General features: G+C 33.3%; 3 protein-coding genes across 5 annotated transcripts; 1 reads left to right on the top strand and 2 right to left on the bottom strand.

Moving 5' to 3' along the window:
* Positions 1-402: 402 nt before the first annotated feature.
* LOC108456718 (uncharacterized) lies at positions 403-5,371 on the bottom strand. Of its 3 annotated transcripts, none has more exons than XM_017755335.2 (4): positions 5,204-5,371; positions 4,506-4,820; positions 1,243-1,507; positions 403-858 (listed from the first exon to the last, which is right to left on the bottom strand). In XM_017755335.2, exons 2-4 carry the CDS (start codon positions 4,747-4,749, stop codon positions 624-626), a joined length of 744 nt encoding a protein of 247 aa, XP_017610824.1. In that variant the 5' UTR covers positions 4,750-4,820; positions 5,204-5,371; the 3' UTR covers positions 403-623. The 3 variants fall into 3 exon arrangements, with proteins under 3 accessions (XP_017610824.1, XP_017610827.1, XP_017610826.1); XM_017755338.2 differs by having other exon boundaries at positions 4,545-4,820; XM_017755337.2 differs by having other exon boundaries at positions 4,506-4,792.
* Positions 5,372-7,633: 2,262 nt separating this feature from the next.
* Positions 7,634-10,768, top strand: LOC108456719 (DNA-directed RNA polymerase V subunit 5A). Its single transcript, XM_017755339.2, has 4 exons — positions 7,634-8,023; positions 8,517-8,693; positions 9,840-9,953; positions 10,466-10,768. The coding sequence occupies exons 1-4, from the start codon at positions 7,754-7,756 to the stop codon at positions 10,589-10,591; spliced, it is 687 nt and encodes a 228-aa protein (XP_017610828.1). The 5' UTR covers positions 7,634-7,753; the 3' UTR covers positions 10,592-10,768.
* Positions 10,769-11,110: 342 nt separating this feature from the next.
* Positions 11,111-13,573, bottom strand: LOC108456720 (mitochondrial fission 1 protein A). The gene is made up of 5 exons (XM_017755342.2): positions 13,312-13,573; positions 12,768-12,906; positions 11,815-11,936; positions 11,453-11,516; positions 11,111-11,356 (listed from the first exon to the last, which is right to left on the bottom strand). Exons 1-5 carry the CDS (start codon positions 13,402-13,404, stop codon positions 11,271-11,273), a joined length of 504 nt encoding a protein of 167 aa, XP_017610831.1. The 5' UTR covers positions 13,405-13,573; the 3' UTR covers positions 11,111-11,270.
* Between the last annotated feature and the right edge of the window lie 4,215 nt (positions 13,574-17,788).

Below are 17,788 nucleotides of genomic sequence, written 5' to 3'. Positions count from 1 at the left end.
AAGGAAATTTTGAGCCGGAGATAAAGTGTTCCAGTAACACCTTCCTTCCATTTGTGCAGTTCGTCAAGAGGGATAAAAACATTAATAATCGATAAACGACTGACAACCAATTTAACTGCCAAAACCGGTTTAACCTAATTGGATCTCCCCTACGTTGAGGGCCGAAATACTCCCCAAAAAAAAGAACCAAGCCAATTTAGACATTGTGCCGTACAAATTTTCAAGACTTTTCGGATTTGGCAATTATTCCTTTCCGAATTATCAAATTTGGTTTTACACTGGAATAGGGAGAATCATTCACTAGGAGACTAAATAAAGGGTACGAACAATCTAGTTGAAGATGTTGGGTTCTCCCAACAAAATGCCGACAAATTAATTATCAAATTTATAGTATCTATGATATTTTAAAGCTGCAATATAATAGTAAATCTATGCATTAATGTTAGCCATAACACACCAAATTTAATTAACTACAAGTACAGCGTAGCGATTTCTCACAATTCAAGGCACGCAATATAAAGACTACTATAGACAAATCTTATTTCTTGTTTTACCTGATAATTCCTACAGGCCAGATCCTGCAAACCCTTTTACTGGGTTCAGCTGTGTGTTTAATATCTAAACTATGACATGAATTCCCTTGAGGTTAATCTCTCTTCATACCTCCCTAATGAGTAAGCAGTGTTAGGTACCTCTGTTAAGTGGAGAGGATCTGGCTCAATACCATAATCTGTTAAGGGCCGGTGCTCAAGAACATCGTCATGGTTTTGCACAAATTCAGGGATCTCAACCTCTCCCTTCTTTATGTCCTCCCATAGGTATTGTAGGCGGTTTATGTATTTGATCTTCCAGTATAAACTGGGAAGAATAAATGTAAGGAGTTAACACAAAATATAGCCAGAATAATTGCATATCTATGACCTCTAGCATATTCTATCAGTTGTCATTTAAAAGCATGAGTTAAAGGACTGCAACACCTTTTTTTAAGTTTTAAGATCACAAAAGAAAGGATTTGCATATACCGTGTTGACTCCTTTAAGAATGTGAAAAAGGAAATATTTCAGACAATATGACCAGTTTGCTTAGAGACTAGAGTAGTCTTACTGATAGAAAGAAAGAGAGCTGAAGAAGCTTTCATATTCACTTCAAGAATCAGTTGAAAGCATTTTCATCTGATTTGAAGGCAACTTATTAGATAGCTAAATTGGTAATTAGATTCTTGCAGCATTCAAAATAACTTACCCCCCACTTAAGAAGAATCGGCCAAGAGTGGCAAAGACAAGCCGTGAACGAAGCCCAGGGTGTATGAAGTAGATGACTTGCAGCCTATTCTTGATCTCAGGGGGAAGTTCTTCGTAAATCCACCTCAAGATAGTAACACCAGGGGAGTTATCCTCCTTCTGCACTGTACTGTGCATATAAACTAAGCAGAATGGACCTTCAGGCAACTCACTGCATATCTTGTGGTATATATATCTCTTCAGTCGCTCCCCGCTAACAACTGGAGCTGTATACATTGTGGCAAGTAGTTAGTAAAAAGCCAAATCGAAGTTTACTAGAGGAACAACTTAAGCCTGAAGAAACCCGATAAAATTTGTTCAATTTCAAATCTTGTCTTTGACATTAATCAAGAAACCAACATTTAAGACAATTACATCACAATCAAACAGAACTCTTTAGAGAATAGAAATGAAAACTGCAAAGACTTATCACATTGAGCTTCACACCAAGAGGTTCAACTAATGTAAAGGACTCTGGCATAAATGCATTGCATTAGGTACATAGGATGATGGAGAGGATAAAACAAATAAGTATATGGAAAAAGGTAGGATCGGATGATCTTATCCTATTCATGTTTAGTGTATAATAAGTTAAAAAGTATATTTGTCATAGATTTCATCTTCAGCCATGTTTTGTGTAGGATAGGTCATAGGGTAATATTTTGGTGATCGGTCTAAATTAACTCCCAAATCAACTGAAGTAAAAGCATAATGATGAAAACTAGGGAAAGAAATAAAATCGAAACCTAAGCCTTGATTAGAGATTCGAAATTAACTAATGGCCTTTCCTAAAATAGGTTTAGCCCATAACATATATACACTCCATTACCTATACTAGAGGTGCCTTGGACTCATTAAGCATTAATTTTGTCTTGGGATTACAAAAAAAAAAGTTTATGGTTCCATCTTTGTTGTGGTGATAATTCTCGACTATAACACATTACATTCTTTGTTCTATGAATTCTGATGCTACTCGTATTACTGAGTTGTTTTCAAGAAAATGCAAAGGCTACATGGTGCTCTGAAATCTATAGTTTTTTATAGCAAAAACGATGAGTCAAAGAAATATAGAATCCAAACTACAATATTAACGTAAACAATGCAAGCCAAGCACATTTAAGCTTACTTAGACACTTCTTGCTATTTTGCGTATTGCACATTATAATTGGTTAATCATAATTGAGATATTATTTATTAATAAGTAAACTTCAATAATATGATCATATAAAATTATGAAAACAAAGACCATATGACATAGAAAGCCTAACAAAGTAATTATTAAGAGTTACTATTATTAAATCCTTATGCATGACAATCATGTTTCTTAGATAGATTCTAGTAGTATCATTGAGGGCACAAGGTGCAGTCTAAGCACTAGAAACCTTTATTGCTTGGGGCACAAGGCACAAAAAGAAGGCTCACCTGAGTGAAGCATGGTGCAATGTATATTTGTGTATTTAAGTGCCTCCCTCCCTCCTATCTCTCTCTCTCTCTCTCTCTCTCTCTCTCTCTCTCTCTCTCTCTCTCTCTCTATATATATATATATATATAGCCTTAAGATATATAATCCTAAGATATAAAATTATGATAATAAACTCTAAAAGGAAGTCAAATATATCTGTAAAACATTGAAATGTTTCTTTTTCTTTAATTGGTGAATATGCGTGATTTTCTCATGATTTCACCTCTGTTGTTGAATACCGAATATTGAAAAGTCCCATTTCTTAATTGTAATATATAGCTAATGGAAAGGTTAAAAATAAATGAGATTAAATAGAACTTCAATCAGGCAAACATTTTATGCCTATGTCTTACAACACACCTAGACACACTAGGTGCATGCTTGAAAACGTAAGACAGCGCACCCTTATGTGTGCCTTGACAACATTAGTTCAATGGTTCTTGGTCACAGAATAATCAAGATAAGACAAATACAATGCACAAAATCTAGCATATTTCAAGCTTCTATGCTTTTGAAGAATTGGATCGATCTTATATGTTGAAGTATAGAGATGCTTTCTTTCAAAAAGAAAAAGAAAGTATAGTGATATTTAACAAATGCCCACTTGTCAAAATGAACAAGTTCATTAAAGATTACTCGCTATTAAAGTTTCAATGATTTCTCAATCAAGTGTTTATGATAATACTCTTATGTGCCATTAGCATATGTGATCCCAACTTATAACAATAGGTCATCTTGTATTCAAATTGTCATACATTGATTTCATATGAACAGCTTCCAAGAAAAGGATGCTTATGGCAAGGTGATTTGGATATGACATGAAGCATATAAAGGTAGAGGAGTGATCCCAAAAAGATTCATCGCCTTTAGTGATTTGAATAAGTTACTCATTCCTAGCATATGATTAGCTCATGTAAGTCCTCAGCCAAGGCAGCTATTAAAGCCATCAAAGAAGATACCAGATTAATATAGGAGTTAGAAAGTAGACATTGAGCCGTGTTTTCTCCTCCAAGATATTTGATAAAGGAGTTGAACTATGCTAACATGCTATACATTGAATGATTAGTCAAAATCATGTTCTCTTATTTTAACAATTCAATGACCAAGATGCATTCTTAGATTTCTTTGTTGATCTATAAATATGAATTAGAAATAATTATATTTATTACCAATTTCTTAAGAACCTAACAAATCACATCAAATAAATTGAACCTAAGGAATTAAACTAGAATGTAGTTAATTAAATACACAATTTATCAATAAGGACTTGGTAGTTTAATTAATTCAGTGATTGAATCGCAATATCCCCATTAGATTTTATAAATGGAACTCTAAACAAGATTTTCTTGACCACAACAATAACTCTATTTCACAATTGATTTTTTTTTTTTATCTATGTGGAACGTCATAGGGGGTTGGATGATTGGACAGTTTTGGCTTGTGGAAATTAAGCCTTTGAGCAAAAGAAACAAGCAGAAGAATTTGTCTGTCGATATCAACAATCCAAAATAAAAAGCATGAAATCTCATCCCATGTGTGAGTTCTTGATGATTCTGAGGATAAAGTAACTCTCTTCTAAGAGGATGAGTTGCACTTTTCAATTACAAGAATCTAATGCATTTACCTAATTCATTCAGACAAGTTCAACACCTCGACATGTTCTCTAGTATTACAGGCTTTACAATTAAATTTTTAAAGGAAATAAAAACTACAAAAATTAAAGAAGAAAAACAACATATATTAAAATGGGTTTGTGAATTTACCGGGAAAGTACTTTCCGACAATGCGTAAAATGCGATTACCCGATTTATCAGAGCCCTGAAGGCAGACGAACTGGAGGAACTCGAGGTCGGAGAAATCTTCATCGGAAAAATCCTGCGAACAGTCATGCCAGTTGTCTTGGTCTTCAATTTCAGTGTCTTGGTTCGATAAGAAAGGACGGGCGTCTATGCCCAAATCTGAAGCAAGCACCACCACCGAGAAATCATCATTTGACGAACTTCCCATTTCCTCTAATTTCTTTTCTGTTTTTCCTTATCAACGTCCCTCACTTCAACAAACAAACGCGTATCACTTATCTGGAACAAACATATTAACATGCCAAATCTAATTAACGTTTCCTTAAAAAAAAAATTTACAATTTTTAATTCCCAATGAAATCAAAATGAAATTGACAAGAACCATGAATAACTAGATTGTACTGGACAGTAAGAAGATAAAGCTGAGATCTCATCTCAAAGAACAAAAACAAATCAACAAGTGGAATAAAAGTAACAGATTTGCGAGATTAAAAAAAAAAAGAAAAAGGAAAAGAAACAAAAATCTATGCAATAACTGGGAGATAAGGAGTGAAAAAAAGTGGCCACAAATTTAGGTACTAAAAGAAAAAACAGAAAGAGCGAAAAGCTTAGGTCCAAACAAACAGAATTTGGAAGAAATATGAGAAATAGTCCTTCCTTACTTTCGAAACGAAACTAATTACAGGGATTCTGGCTTGGCTACTCCAATTGTGCTTTTAATTTCCAAGGAAACCCTCTCTCTTTTGTTATCTTGCCGGGTTTTTTTTTCTTCTTTTTGCCGGTAACCTATAAAATAGTCAATTAGCCCTTCACTAGGTGCGTTTAGCATTTTAACTTTCTCACTCTTACCTTATCACTTATTAGAATTTTCTATTTAATTTTCAATTTTTTATTATTTCTATTTTGGTCACAATTATTTTATATTGGTCATTTTCCAGTAAATAATTAACAAAAATAATAATTTGACTTTTTTAATTAGTACAATAACATATATGATCATCAATATTTAAAATATTTTATAAATTTAATTATAATTCTAAATAATTTAATAAATTTAATTCTCTACATTTATAAATTTTATCAATTTGATCCTCAATCATATAGAATTAAAATATAACTATAATTATATTCAAACATATATAATTAAATCGTGTTAAACTTATATGTAAATTTATGAATTTAATAAACCTACAAAATCATAACCCTCCTCAACAGAGGAACCCTTCTTATGGCACCTAACAAATAATTAATAAATACAAAGAAAAATGAAAAATGCTCCTTAAAGCATTCAAATAACCATCTTTTGTATTTTGTCAATTTAAAGAATTGTGTAATAATTTGCACTCATCTCTAAATATAAAATTTATTGTAAAATTTATCTACATATAATTGTTCGCAATTTATTTAGAAAAAAAGTAGTTTTTTTTTAATTTTTCTCACTTGAATTTTAGATTTTCCATTTTGCAATATTTTTAATATTTTAGATACATATATTTTTATAATTTATAAAAACAATGAAAACTCAAGCAATCATGGTTTGGCTGGAAAGAAAAACTCTAGAGCTGGTTGGGAAATGCTTTCTTGAAGCCAAATTTCGAACGGATTTAGAATGAAACCAATAAAACAAATTAGAAAGCAACGGAAAAAAATGAAAAGAAATGGAAACTAGTCAAGAAGTATGGATCGATTGACGGAGGCACTAGGTCTTAAGTAAAGAATCTTACAATCCAAGAAACTAAAATCAAACCTGATTTGATCTGAAAAAATCAAAACATCAAGTTAAATGAGGAATAAAGCAAATTGAATGAAAAAGAAGAGAAAAAAAAATAGAGGGAATAATGCTTTTCCTCTATAATTAGTGTAATTCTTTTTCTCTATTTCCATATAGCTGATACCTTTAATATTCTTTATTATTCGAAGGCCAGTACAGTTGTGGACTCAGAAAGACTATCGGGCAAGAAGCGGTTGTTTCGGTGGAGTAAAGGTGATGCTCTTTTTGAGTTGACAGCGGTTGTCGTTATTAAACAACCCATTAATAACTACAACCATTGCCGCGCCGACCCGAGTTTGACCTTTACTTTCGTCGAAACATCCGCTCTCTCCCTAAGAGTCCTCTTGTGTCTACCTTAGTGTCAGGCTTCGAATAAGATTGAAAGGTTAAAGATGCCGATTGCGTGGAAATAGAGAATATTTTACGTTGATTACATTGGAAATTCCTCTATTTTTCCCTTATGTATGGTATATAAGGCATCATTTACAGGTTATCCAAAAAGCTTGAACTCGTAACCGCGTAACAACCATTTTTTGGCCCTCGGTTTATACTCGAACTTGTGACCACATCACGGCCGCCAATTGGAACCTCCACTTAGACTTTAACCCCTGATCTTATCAAGCACAATCACCCTGAAACTAGATTTCTCCAAAGTAGGTTTTTAAGGTGATAATTCTATCTTGCCACGACATATGAAATGTATGTGTTATGAGGCGCATTATTATATCCTCAACTCCTCAAAACTATCTTTGAAATTCCCTGATTTTAGTTGAAAATCATAAACTATTTTAAAAAACCCTAAATATAAAATATAAAAAATCCTAACTCTAATAGAGAGAAAAGGACTGCACTTTCCTTTTCTCTTTCTAAAAAAGACATATTTCCTTAAATTAAAAAAAAAAACACCAACATAAATGCCTAATTTAGCGATGATTAAAAGTACGTTACAAACATGTATTACCTAATATGATAAATATAATGAGCGCAATTCATCATGGCTCTCACTAGTAAATAGATTACCTTTTATCTAATATAGAATTTATTGTTGAGGAAAAAGAAACTTTTATGATTATTTTTTTATCTATTTATTTTTTAATTTAATTTGAAAAAATATAAATTAACTCAAATTTTATATGACTTGATTGAATAAAAAAATTAAATTAAATTAAATTTATAAAATTTATTAATTTAAAACTTTTTCACTCAAATTGATCCAATCAAATGTTGTTTTGGCAAACGGCAGTTAATGGATTTGGGTATGAATCAAGGGCTGAAGCCTTGGACAATATCTTAAGCCCAAATTAGGACATCTACAAGACTACTGCAACTGTAATCACCCCTTCAAAAGTAAGACCACTGAGACAGTCGAGGAAAACGAAGCGGAAGCGTAGTTAAGTCGTGTAAATACTGAACTCGTAGACTGGTTGAAGTAAAAGTGAAAATGGAAGGGATTGGATTGGAAGGAGATGGGTCAAACGGGGAAGCTCTTGGGAAGTGCTTGAGTGGGTTGGTGGACGATGGTAGCACCGAGAGTCATCGATACTTCCTGTCCCGGAGAACTGTGCTGGAGATGCTTAGGGACAGAGGCTATGCCGTACCCAACACTGAAATCGACCTCTCTCTCCATGAATTTCGTGCCATTCATGGCCAAAGCCCTGATTTTGATCGTCTCAAACTCTCTGTTACTCATAAAACTGACTCTTCCAAGCGGGTATTATTTGTTCTCTGGGCTTTGCTTTATGTTCTGGTTGCTGTTTGTATTCGTTGCATGATTAGATAAGTATCCATTCATTGCATGTTCCTTTAAATTGTTTAATATAATTTTCCTCACTGAAAAGTTTGAGTTTAGATTATATCAATTTTGAACCCTATCATTTTCGTTTGGTGAAAAAAAGAACATGCTTCGTTTATTTTCTTTTTTTATACAATGATTATTAGAACTATCCATAACTCTTCCCAGCCCTTCCAACCCTATTCATCCTACACCGACAACAGATGCTGGCCGAGCTAAGTCAGCAGAAAGTTGCGTTTATTGATTTATAAGGGGAATGCCAAAAGTCAAAAGATATGATGGATTGTTAAAAAAATTTAGATGTACTAAATTTTTTTCCTTTTTAATATCTGTTGCTTTTGTCTCGAGAAGTGATTCTTTATTCGTTAATCAATGTGATCTGCAATCTGATGGATGACATTTTTCCTAGCAGATGCTGGTAGTTTTCTATGGGCCTGGTGTAGTTAAAGTCAGTGGGATTCGGCTCATTGCTGGTCTAATTACTAGCAAAGAAACTTTGACCGGGTTGATATTAATCGTGCAAAACCACATAACAAACCAAGCTTTGAAAGCTTTAGACCTTTTCTCATTTAAGGTGGAGATATTCCAGGTAAAAGCTGTTTCCATTGACGTTGGTCCTCTAAATTCAATTTCATGCAAGAAAACCATTTTCTCAACGAAAAGCTTCGTCCTCTGTCCACTCCATATTGTCCACTTCCTTCATGGCTGGTCCATGCTTCATAAAGTTACATCCCGTGTGATGATTGTTTTCTGGCTTATATTATTTGTTACTGTTACTTATAAAGTGGTTAACATTGGCATATGAAGGATGAAAATCTAATCAGGGTACTGCCTTTGGTTTGCTTCTGTGAGTAATTCAATTTTGGATATTTTGAAATGATTTAAACATTTTCTTATAGTTTCTGGGGATCCTGCATGCCGGTAAAAGCTGCCACACTTGTCTAGGATTACATCGTGAGAAATAGTGGTTGTCTGCAAGGGACATCCACTTTGTCTAACATGAAACTTCTCTTGGCTATCTTTTCTTCATGTGTTTTGTGCTAACCACAATTATTATGTTATTATACACTGCTAATAATAGTCATAGATAATAAGTCATTTAATGTATTGTAATCAGCTCAGCTATGTGAAGGTTACAAAATGTATTACAGTCTGCAATTTTCAACTGACCTTATATATCATCTGCCAATTTTGTCAAGTTAAAAGGAATTTTGCTGACATTGATTCTTTCTATAAGATTCAAGTTTCTTTCCTTGCAGCAGTTACGCCACCAAATCAAATAAATTTGTGAACATAGATTTAGCTAATCATCTATAGAATGATTGGCATAATCATTTGAAATGTGTTACTTTGGTTTTTCAGTGAGAGGCTGGGGTGGAAGGGATTAGGATGAAGGGAAAGAAATTCTCTATTTATTTAACTAGTCTAATTGACTACCATTAACTATTATTAGTCTATGGGAACCGGTTAATATTTCTCATTGTCATTCCATCTTACATTAATATGTATTCCCTCTTCCTTGTTAAATCTCAGATGGATAAATTTGTAACTTTTGGGGAATAAAACGGTACGTAATATTGTGTGTTAACTAAAGAAATTAATTCTTTACATCCATTATGGTTTAATTTAGCAAGTGCGGATGTCGGCTACCTTCTGTTTTTGGTCTCAGATAACATGCAACTTTTTCAAACCATCTTGTATCCCTAATACTATTCCTTGATTTCTTGGTCCTCAGATTACTGACCTACTTGTTAATATCACAAAGCATGTGCTGAAGCCCCAGCACCGGGTACTAACAGAACATGAGAAACAAAGACTATTGCAGAAGTACAGCATAGAAGAAAAACAGGTTAGTTTTGAAAGATTAAGAGCTTTGGTTGAATATATATATATATATATATAATACTTCATATTGCCAGGGTTTGATCCCTTGGTCATTAGAATTAAGAGTTGAGGACTCTATCAACAGGCTGCAATACTCACAGTTGGGCGAGCTTTGGTTGAGTATTATTCATGTGAACATCATAATTCGTATTGAAAAGCATTTAGTTTATTCATCAAGACATTCAATGCACCTATGGTGCTCCAACTCTTCATTATTTTTTTTTAAGTGGTCGTGTCTGACACATGGATACAGGAATACGACCTGAAAGGATCCTTCAAATACATGGACAATACTTGGAAATTTTTTACCATACTCGTGTCATACATGTACTTGACATTTACTTCCTAGTCCAAGTAATATGCAATGCACTAAAATGATGTGCATATGCCGTCATATATGATATGATTTTAATACATATATTGTTTTTGGTTAAAGTTGTTGGTATCTGAGCTGAATATTATGTTTATGTTTTGTAGCTCCCTCGACTGTTAAAAAAAGATGCCATTGCAAGATACTACGGTTTTGAAAAGGGTCAGGTGATAAAAGTTACATATGGGGGTGAAATCACTGAGTCACATGTTACTTATCGATGCGTCTGGTGATGAAACAAATCAATGCTGTCGCTTTTCTTTATGTTTCTTCCTGTAGGAAAATTGCGTTTGTAGTTTTCTTTCAGAAGTGGTTTCCCAAACCTTTCTATGGGGCTTCCGACCTTTGTTTGCTGTTTTATGAACACTGATTGAGTGGATTCTTATTTAATTTTACTTTGAAATCTATAATGTCTGTTGGCAGCTGTCTAAAATAGTTTAATTACTACTTAGTAGGGGATAAGGTAGTATTGCAGGTCGAATGGCTTCCATCAACAACCTTTACCAGAGCTAATGAGGAAAATACTGTCGTTTATGTTTCACCATTGATAAATTTAAGAATACCCCAACGTGCATAATTAATCTGACGCCGAAACTGGCTATATGAGAATCACTGATGAGTCATTAAAACAAGTTTTCATTCATCATTTAGTTATCGAAAGTAACGTGCCATCAATAATTAATTTTTATTTTCACAAGGATGGTGTCTTCGTCATATTGCATAATGGAAATCTCATTTCTATAAGAAAGAAGGAAAAAATCATCCATTGGAAGAATCTACCCAACAGATGCTAAAACTTTACTGATGTAAATTATTCAAAACATATTTTGGAGAAAATCTGCAAAAGGGAGAGGCGCAAAATCATAAGGATGTGAACAATATGGACAAATGTATAATTTTGGTTTTAATCAATCAGTGCCTGCGAGTCAAAGCTGCGGCAATTCCACCGGCGATAAGCCCCAGAGCAGTAGCAGTGATACCAATTCCAATAACACCATCTGCATTAATTAATAATTCATTCAGTCTGTGCTATCCTATCCCATGCTATACTATAATTAACTTTAGAATCTGTAAGAAAATTCTAGTTATCACACCTTTAGCAATGCGCTCCTCAACTGCTTTCTTAAGGACTAGAGCTTGCCTCCAATCAGGTGCAATCTACATAAGCCATAATAATAATAACAACAACAACAACAACATATAAGTATTAACGTCATCAAGGAATATCATGAGAATCAAGTAAAACCGATCAAGCAATGTATTGAGGAAAATTATATCGTAAAAAGATAACTTTCAGAGAGGAAGAAGAGAAATGGGTAGACTAATGGGATCATCTAACCCAATTGCAATGATGGTATGAATCTAAAATATTGGATTTAGTTTTAACTGTTATGCAAAACCACCAAGAATCTATTTTTAGACTGAAATGACTTAAGGAAATGCAAACAAAACAAACCTCCAGACACTGCCCCACAAGTTGTCGACTCCTTGAGAATTCACCAGTTCTGTAATATCCAACGGCTAGAAGGTAAATTTTCTCCCTCTGCTGCAACGGAGAGCTGCTATTGGCCAATGATGCTGCAAAGAGAAATATTGTTGGTAATGCTAAAGACTGAAAGTGACACATAAAAAACAGAGGTAATAAAGAGTAAAAAAATATTCAAATAACAATGTGATATTCCAATGCACAATTGCCAAGGACCATATGAGGAGCCAGAATGAATGGTGGCACAAGAACACCTTTAATAATTCTACTGAAAAGTTTATGCTTTAATTACTCACCAAAAGGGGGGTATTTCTCAAGTTCTCACAACTAGAAACATTGCATAAACAAGCATTTTGAAGATTTAGCACAAATATGACTTATGATTAGAAACACAGAGTAATGAAGCAAACAAACTAAGGTCTAGAAGATAAAAACATAGCCAAGTCAAGAATATAGTCACAATAGATTAACTTGGTATTATAAAACATTTAAAAGCTTCACTAAGGCTTTGCTTGGTATGAAATATGGAAAAGAGTGAGGATGAAAATTTTGTTAATCAAATGGTTAAGATTATAACCACTTTCTTACTTTGTAGCATAACCATTAGATTGAGAAAATTTCCATTCCCACTCTTTCCCATCCTCTATACCAATTAGAGCCTAAAGGTAACCATCTGAAAGCATTCAAAGCAATTAGAGGAAGCAATAAAGGAAAATGTGGAAAGAGAGAGACCACCTATAAAATTTAGGAACATGAGTAAGATTTGACAAATATTTACATTGACAACATTGGATCACTATTACTTTATTACAGTTACAAACAGGCAGACATGGTAGGACAGAAATAACATACTCTGCATTAATTTGTGAAACATAATACAGGAAAGAAACCCACAAGACAGGGATGGTATATCAATAACTGACCTTCAAGCATAGCTATCCCACGCTGCACATCTTCAGCTTGCCTAGAGTGAACAAGCGCCCATGAAAGTCGCATGATGCTTTCGCTCTTCTGTTCCTCCGAACTACCCTTGGCAGCATCAGCAACTTCTCTCTCACACCCCTTCCACCAATACCACAAGCGAAACCAAATGCCAAAACAATAAAAAATGAAGAAAATGAGTGTCCACGAAATACAGAAACCCCAGTAAATCAAGACAACATAAATATGTAACATTCCCCAATGCCCCACCCACTTTCTTCTAATTCTATGCTTCCAGCATTGCCATGAAGGCCAACATTCAGACTTTGCTTGAACATTTTAAGAAGCTTTACAATGATATTTACCACTAGATGCCTCGAACCCTTTATACGGACCAAAAAAAAAAAAAAAACTAGAGAGAATATCAGACCCAAATGAAAAAATTAAGAGAGAAATAAGCTATGAAGGCGCATATTATTGCTACTAAACCAATCTGAAATGGATAAAAATACAAAGAGTAAATGGAAAAGTTGAAAGTATACTAACGGCAATGACGTCGCGGTCACACCAAGGGATCTGATCGCCACCACCGAAGAAGGTCCCGATCGATTCAAGGAATTGCCCGATTTTCGCTTCCATTTTTTAATTATGAGTCACAGTTTTATCAACAAATCTTAACGGAGCCTTTGGCTGGGTTTTTTTTCCTCCCCCTTTTATTCTCTCGTGTGGGCAGAACTTGAGGATTAAGAAATTGACTTTTTGGTATTGTCAATTGCCATGTCACGTGAGGTAGAAACTACCAAAGCACGGGCGCTATACGCCATCTATAAATGCTTGCTTATTTATATGAACTAAAATTTATTAGGGTAGAGTTGTAACGGACTATTTGTTGGTTATTTATTTTATTACATACAACAATGGTCAACTGAATAATTAAACCAAGATGTAAATATGATGGTGGATATTTATCTCATCATTCATATTGATAACATTTAATTAATTTAAAGAATGGTTAATCATAGCTTAATTAAAAAAAAAAACCTAAACTATACAAGTTAAAACAATAAAATAGAAGATGATAATTTTTATATCTTCCTCGTTTTAGTTTCTCAAATGTTTAGAGAAAGATAAGGTTTTAACATTTCAACCTTTAAACTTCAATTTATCAAGACACAAATTAATCGGACGTTAATCACGGAAAAGCCAAAGTAGCAGAATAATCGTTGGTCTCATGTTGGAGTTGGTTCTACTTAAGTAAGTTCATATTTCAATTAAAAGTAAATTATTTGATTTCGATATGTAAATTGATACCTATAAATAAATATATATATATATATATATATGAATAAGTGACTCGATTGCTTGATTTTAAAAAAAGGAAAAGACCATGATTAAAAGATATCATAACATTATACTTGAAAAGGAAAAGATCATGGTTGAAAGCTACTATGACATCATTTCAGAATTGTGTAAGACCCTGGTTGGAAGATACCATGACATCCTCGAAACAATAAAAAGGTTGAAAAGGATATCAATTGAAAGACTATTATATCAATGTTTTAAGGTTTGTTATATGAATTTTTGAATACATAAGTGAGATTTAGGATTATGTATGCGTTATGTAAAGTAAATTTATAATTAAGTTATGTTACATATATTTGAACATACTAAGCATATAGTGCTTACATATCGTGTTTTTCTTGTAGATTTCGTGAAGCCTAGTAGGTCAAAAGTTCAAGTCGGAGCATACACTCTATCCATCTCTTACTTTGGTAGATGTTTTGAGTTATTTTAGATGTTGGTTGTGAATAGCATGTATTAGGACTTTTGGTTAGTTTGTCCATGTTTTTTATGTTTGGTACTTGATTTGGTAATATTTTATGGTCATGGATTTGTTTGGTACCTTGATCTAGTGAATTAGTTGTAAATATTTTAGGACTTCTGCGTAATGTTGTGATGATGTATATATAAGTTGTTTATAAGTATATGGAATGAAATGGAAGTTTGAGTAGTTCTAGTCTATATATTTAAGGTGATAGTTTGATATGAATTATGGTTTCTTGAAAGTACAAGACATAAATGGTATGATTGATTTGCAAATTGGCTAGGTGATAGTTTGCTTATGATCAATCTAAATACAAATGAGTTGGGTGCTTGATAAGTGTTGATTTGGTTCATTTTTTGCTTATAAATTGTGGTGTCAATGAGGGCACATTGGTTAGGCAACTAGATTGATTTTTGGCTTGTTTTGATGTCTTTGAATGTGTTTTAATCATATGAAAGTATCTTGACTTGGTTTGGTTTGATGCCCAAAGCAATTGGGTTTGAATTGGCTTGCATTATGGGCAATTTGTGAAGCACACGGCCTGGGACACGGGCTACCACACAGCCGTGTGCCACACACAGCCACACCACATAGTCGTATGTCATTTAAATTTTAAGTGTAGGATGAACCACACGATCTAAGAGAGTTATACGGCCTGACGACACAACCGTGTGACCAAACTTTGAATGTACATATGGTCTGGCACACGACCTGCAACACGGCAGTGTGACCCTATTTCGAATACCCATATGGGCGGACACACGAGTTGGGACACGGCAGTGTGACCCATACTTCGAATTGAACACAGTTGGTGACACGACAATGTTTTCAAGCCACACGGCCATGTGACTCCTATTTTCAAAATTTTATACTTTTCCCAAATTTCTCTGTTTTGTTTCAAAATGGTTCCCGAATGTTCCCAAACTATTTTTAGGGCCCTGTAGGCTCGGTTTAAGGCCTATAATTGTATTTTATGCTATAAATGAAATGTTTATATGAATGTTAGGAATTAACTTGAATAATTATTTTGTTTGTGATTAATTGTACTTATTTCTATAATACCTCGTATCCTTAATCTAGCAATGGAGACAAGTTAAAAGGTGTTATAGTTCATATAACAGTGTACTAGATTAAAAAAAAAAACATTTTTAAGAGTACCATTGCATGAAACCACTTAAAAGCATGCATGAACAAGCATAGTTAAGGAAAAGGCTATTTGATGATAACCAAGATAATAAATAGAGGTTTAAGGTGTTGAGGGGCAAGTGGCTCCAATATTGAAGTTTTTATATTAGGAATTAAATTGCATTTTATTATCTTTATTGGAAAAATAGACAAATTAATCCATGTACATTAAATCAAAAAGTAAATTAATCATTGTATTAAAAATTCTATCTATTTTTACTATTAAAAACTGGTTATTGTACCACATGTAACTATTTGATTTCTCTGTTAGCCACACCAATTTTTAACAATAAAATGGATGAATTTTTTAACAAAAAGACTATTTGCTCTTTGATATAATAAACATGGACTAATTTATTTATTTTTAAGTAAAAGACAAAATGCAATCCATACAAAGACCTCCATGATATTTTTTATCGCTTCTATTCACATTCCCACAATCAAGAAATTAAGGAGGTATTAGTTAAATGGCTATTGATACATTGTGTTACATGTTAATTAATTATTATTATCATTATTTTATTAGGAGATTTTATTTATGAATATTTTATGTCTTTAAGAGAATTTTAATTAGAAAGTATGTTAGAGAGATATTAGGAATTTTTCTTTTTTAGAGTCCTTTATTTTGGTTTCCTTAGCTTATAAGTTTTTATTCACTAAACCTATGTAACCCTTATTTGTACATATGGTGTGAAAAAAATATGATTATTTTAATTGATTAAGACCATGAATGATATGATAAGGAAAGTTTATAATTTTTTTTCCCTATTTAAGAGGCCAATTGATAGTAATAAAAAGGAAGTCACACTAAACCAATTTTTAGGAGATTAATACTCTCTAATGACTCTAAGGTATGAAATTCCCTTCGACAAGTTTCACTTGTTCAACATAGATCATTCGCAAGGAAAGAATAAAAATCAAGGAAAGAGTCTGACAAGACAATAGATTGCCTGTGAATATTCAATAACAAGATCTATCAGTTGAGGTTGTAACAACTTGACATCAAAGCCAGAAATAATCGGTGATTTTGGTACGAGAGAAGCGTTGGAGTCATTTAAAGTAAGAACATAGTCAAGAATTGATTAGTTCATGCTGCAGATGAGAGAATTGATGATTTTCACTCAAAACTTTGATAAGGGAAAAGGGGTTGACAGCAGTAACAACAATGTTAACAAAAACAAAAGTCGACTAGAGAAACAGTAAAATCGATTAGGGACTGCGACAAGATTCAGTGTGGTTCCACGATACACGAAGTTGGATTTTCCGATTTTTGATAGGACAGAAGACCCTCTAATTTGGTTGCACCGATACTAAAAGTTCTTTGCGAATCAGAAGACAACTGAAATAGATAAAGCAAGTCTACCCGCTTTTCACTTGACAGGAAAGGCACAATATTGTGGAGTAGGAAGAGATTAATCTTTCATGGAAAGCATTCAAAAGATATTGTACTCTACGATTTGGACGCCACTGCGCTAGAATCCTTTGGGGGAATTAGCAAAGTTGAATCAAATAGGATCGGTGGAAGACTATCTTTGCAAATTTCTAGAATTGTTAACCTGAGTAAATTCCATAAGAGTGGATCAACAAATTAATTTATATACTGTGGGATTATCAGATTCAATTTGAATAGATGTGGAGATGCAGAAAACTAACAATTTGGTTCAGGCTATGAATTTGGCATGAAATTGTGAGATAAAATATAAACTAACTCAAGTTGTCGAACTACGTAGTTGAGAATCAACAAAGGACTCTGGTGCTAGTAAAAAAGATTCTCTTTTTATTAAAAAGTTGACTCGTGTAGAGATGGTAGAGCGAAGAGACAAGAGTCTTTACTACAATTGTGACGAATCATACTCGTTCAAACACCAATAAAAAAAATAATTTTGGTTTGAGATAAAAGATCTCGACTATCTTGCATAAAATCAAGAAGAGTTTAAATCTCAAACTTGCAGACAAGATATGTTAATTAATTATTATTAGATTAGTTTATCATTATTTTATTAGAAAATTTTA

The sequence above is a fragment of the Gossypium arboreum genome, chromosome 9, assembly GCF_025698485.1.
Source record: "Gossypium arboreum isolate Shixiya-1 chromosome 9, ASM2569848v2, whole genome shotgun sequence".
NCBI lineage: Eukaryota > Viridiplantae > Streptophyta > Magnoliopsida > Malvales > Malvaceae > Gossypium > Gossypium arboreum.
Note: the sequence above shows the minus strand (reverse complement) of the source record. Positions and strands in the feature narration are given on the sequence as shown.

Excerpts from the sequence above, each read along its gene's own strand:
- LOC108456719 (XM_017755339.2), top strand. The coding sequence starts at position 7,754 with ATGGAAGGGATTGGATTGGAAGGAGATGGGTCAAACGGGGAAGCTCTT. Across the intron at positions 8,024-8,516 it reads AAACTGACTCTTCCAAGCGG|ATGCTGGTAGTTTTCTATGG; the intron begins GTATTATTTGTT and ends TTTTCCTAGCAG. Across the intron at positions 8,694-9,839 it reads TTAAGGTGGAGATATTCCAG|ATTACTGACCTACTTGTTAA; the intron begins GTAAAAGCTGTT and ends CTTGGTCCTCAG.
- LOC108456720 (XM_017755342.2), bottom strand. The coding sequence starts at position 13,404 with ATGGAAGCGAAAATCGGGCAATTCCTTGAATCGATCGGGACCTTCTTC. Across the intron at positions 12,907-13,311 it reads GTGACCGCGACGTCATTGCC|GGGTGTGAGAGAGAAGTTGC; the intron begins GTTAGTATACTT and ends TATTGGTGGAAG. Across the intron at positions 11,517-11,814 it reads TTGTGGGGCAGTGTCTGGAG|ATTGCACCTGATTGGAGGCA; the intron begins GTTTGTTTTGTT and ends TGGCTTATGTAG.
- LOC108456718 (XM_017755335.2), bottom strand. The coding sequence starts at position 4,749 with ATGGGAAGTTCGTCAAATGATGATTTCTCGGTGGTGGTGCTTGCTTCA. Across the intron at positions 1,508-4,505 it reads TGTCGGAAAGTACTTTCCCG|CTCCAGTTGTTAGCGGGGAG; the intron begins GTAAATTCACAA and ends CAATGTATACAG. Across the intron at positions 859-1,242 it reads CGATTCTTCTTAAGTGGGGG|TTTATACTGGAAGATCAAAT; the intron begins GTAAGTTATTTT and ends TATTCTTCCCAG.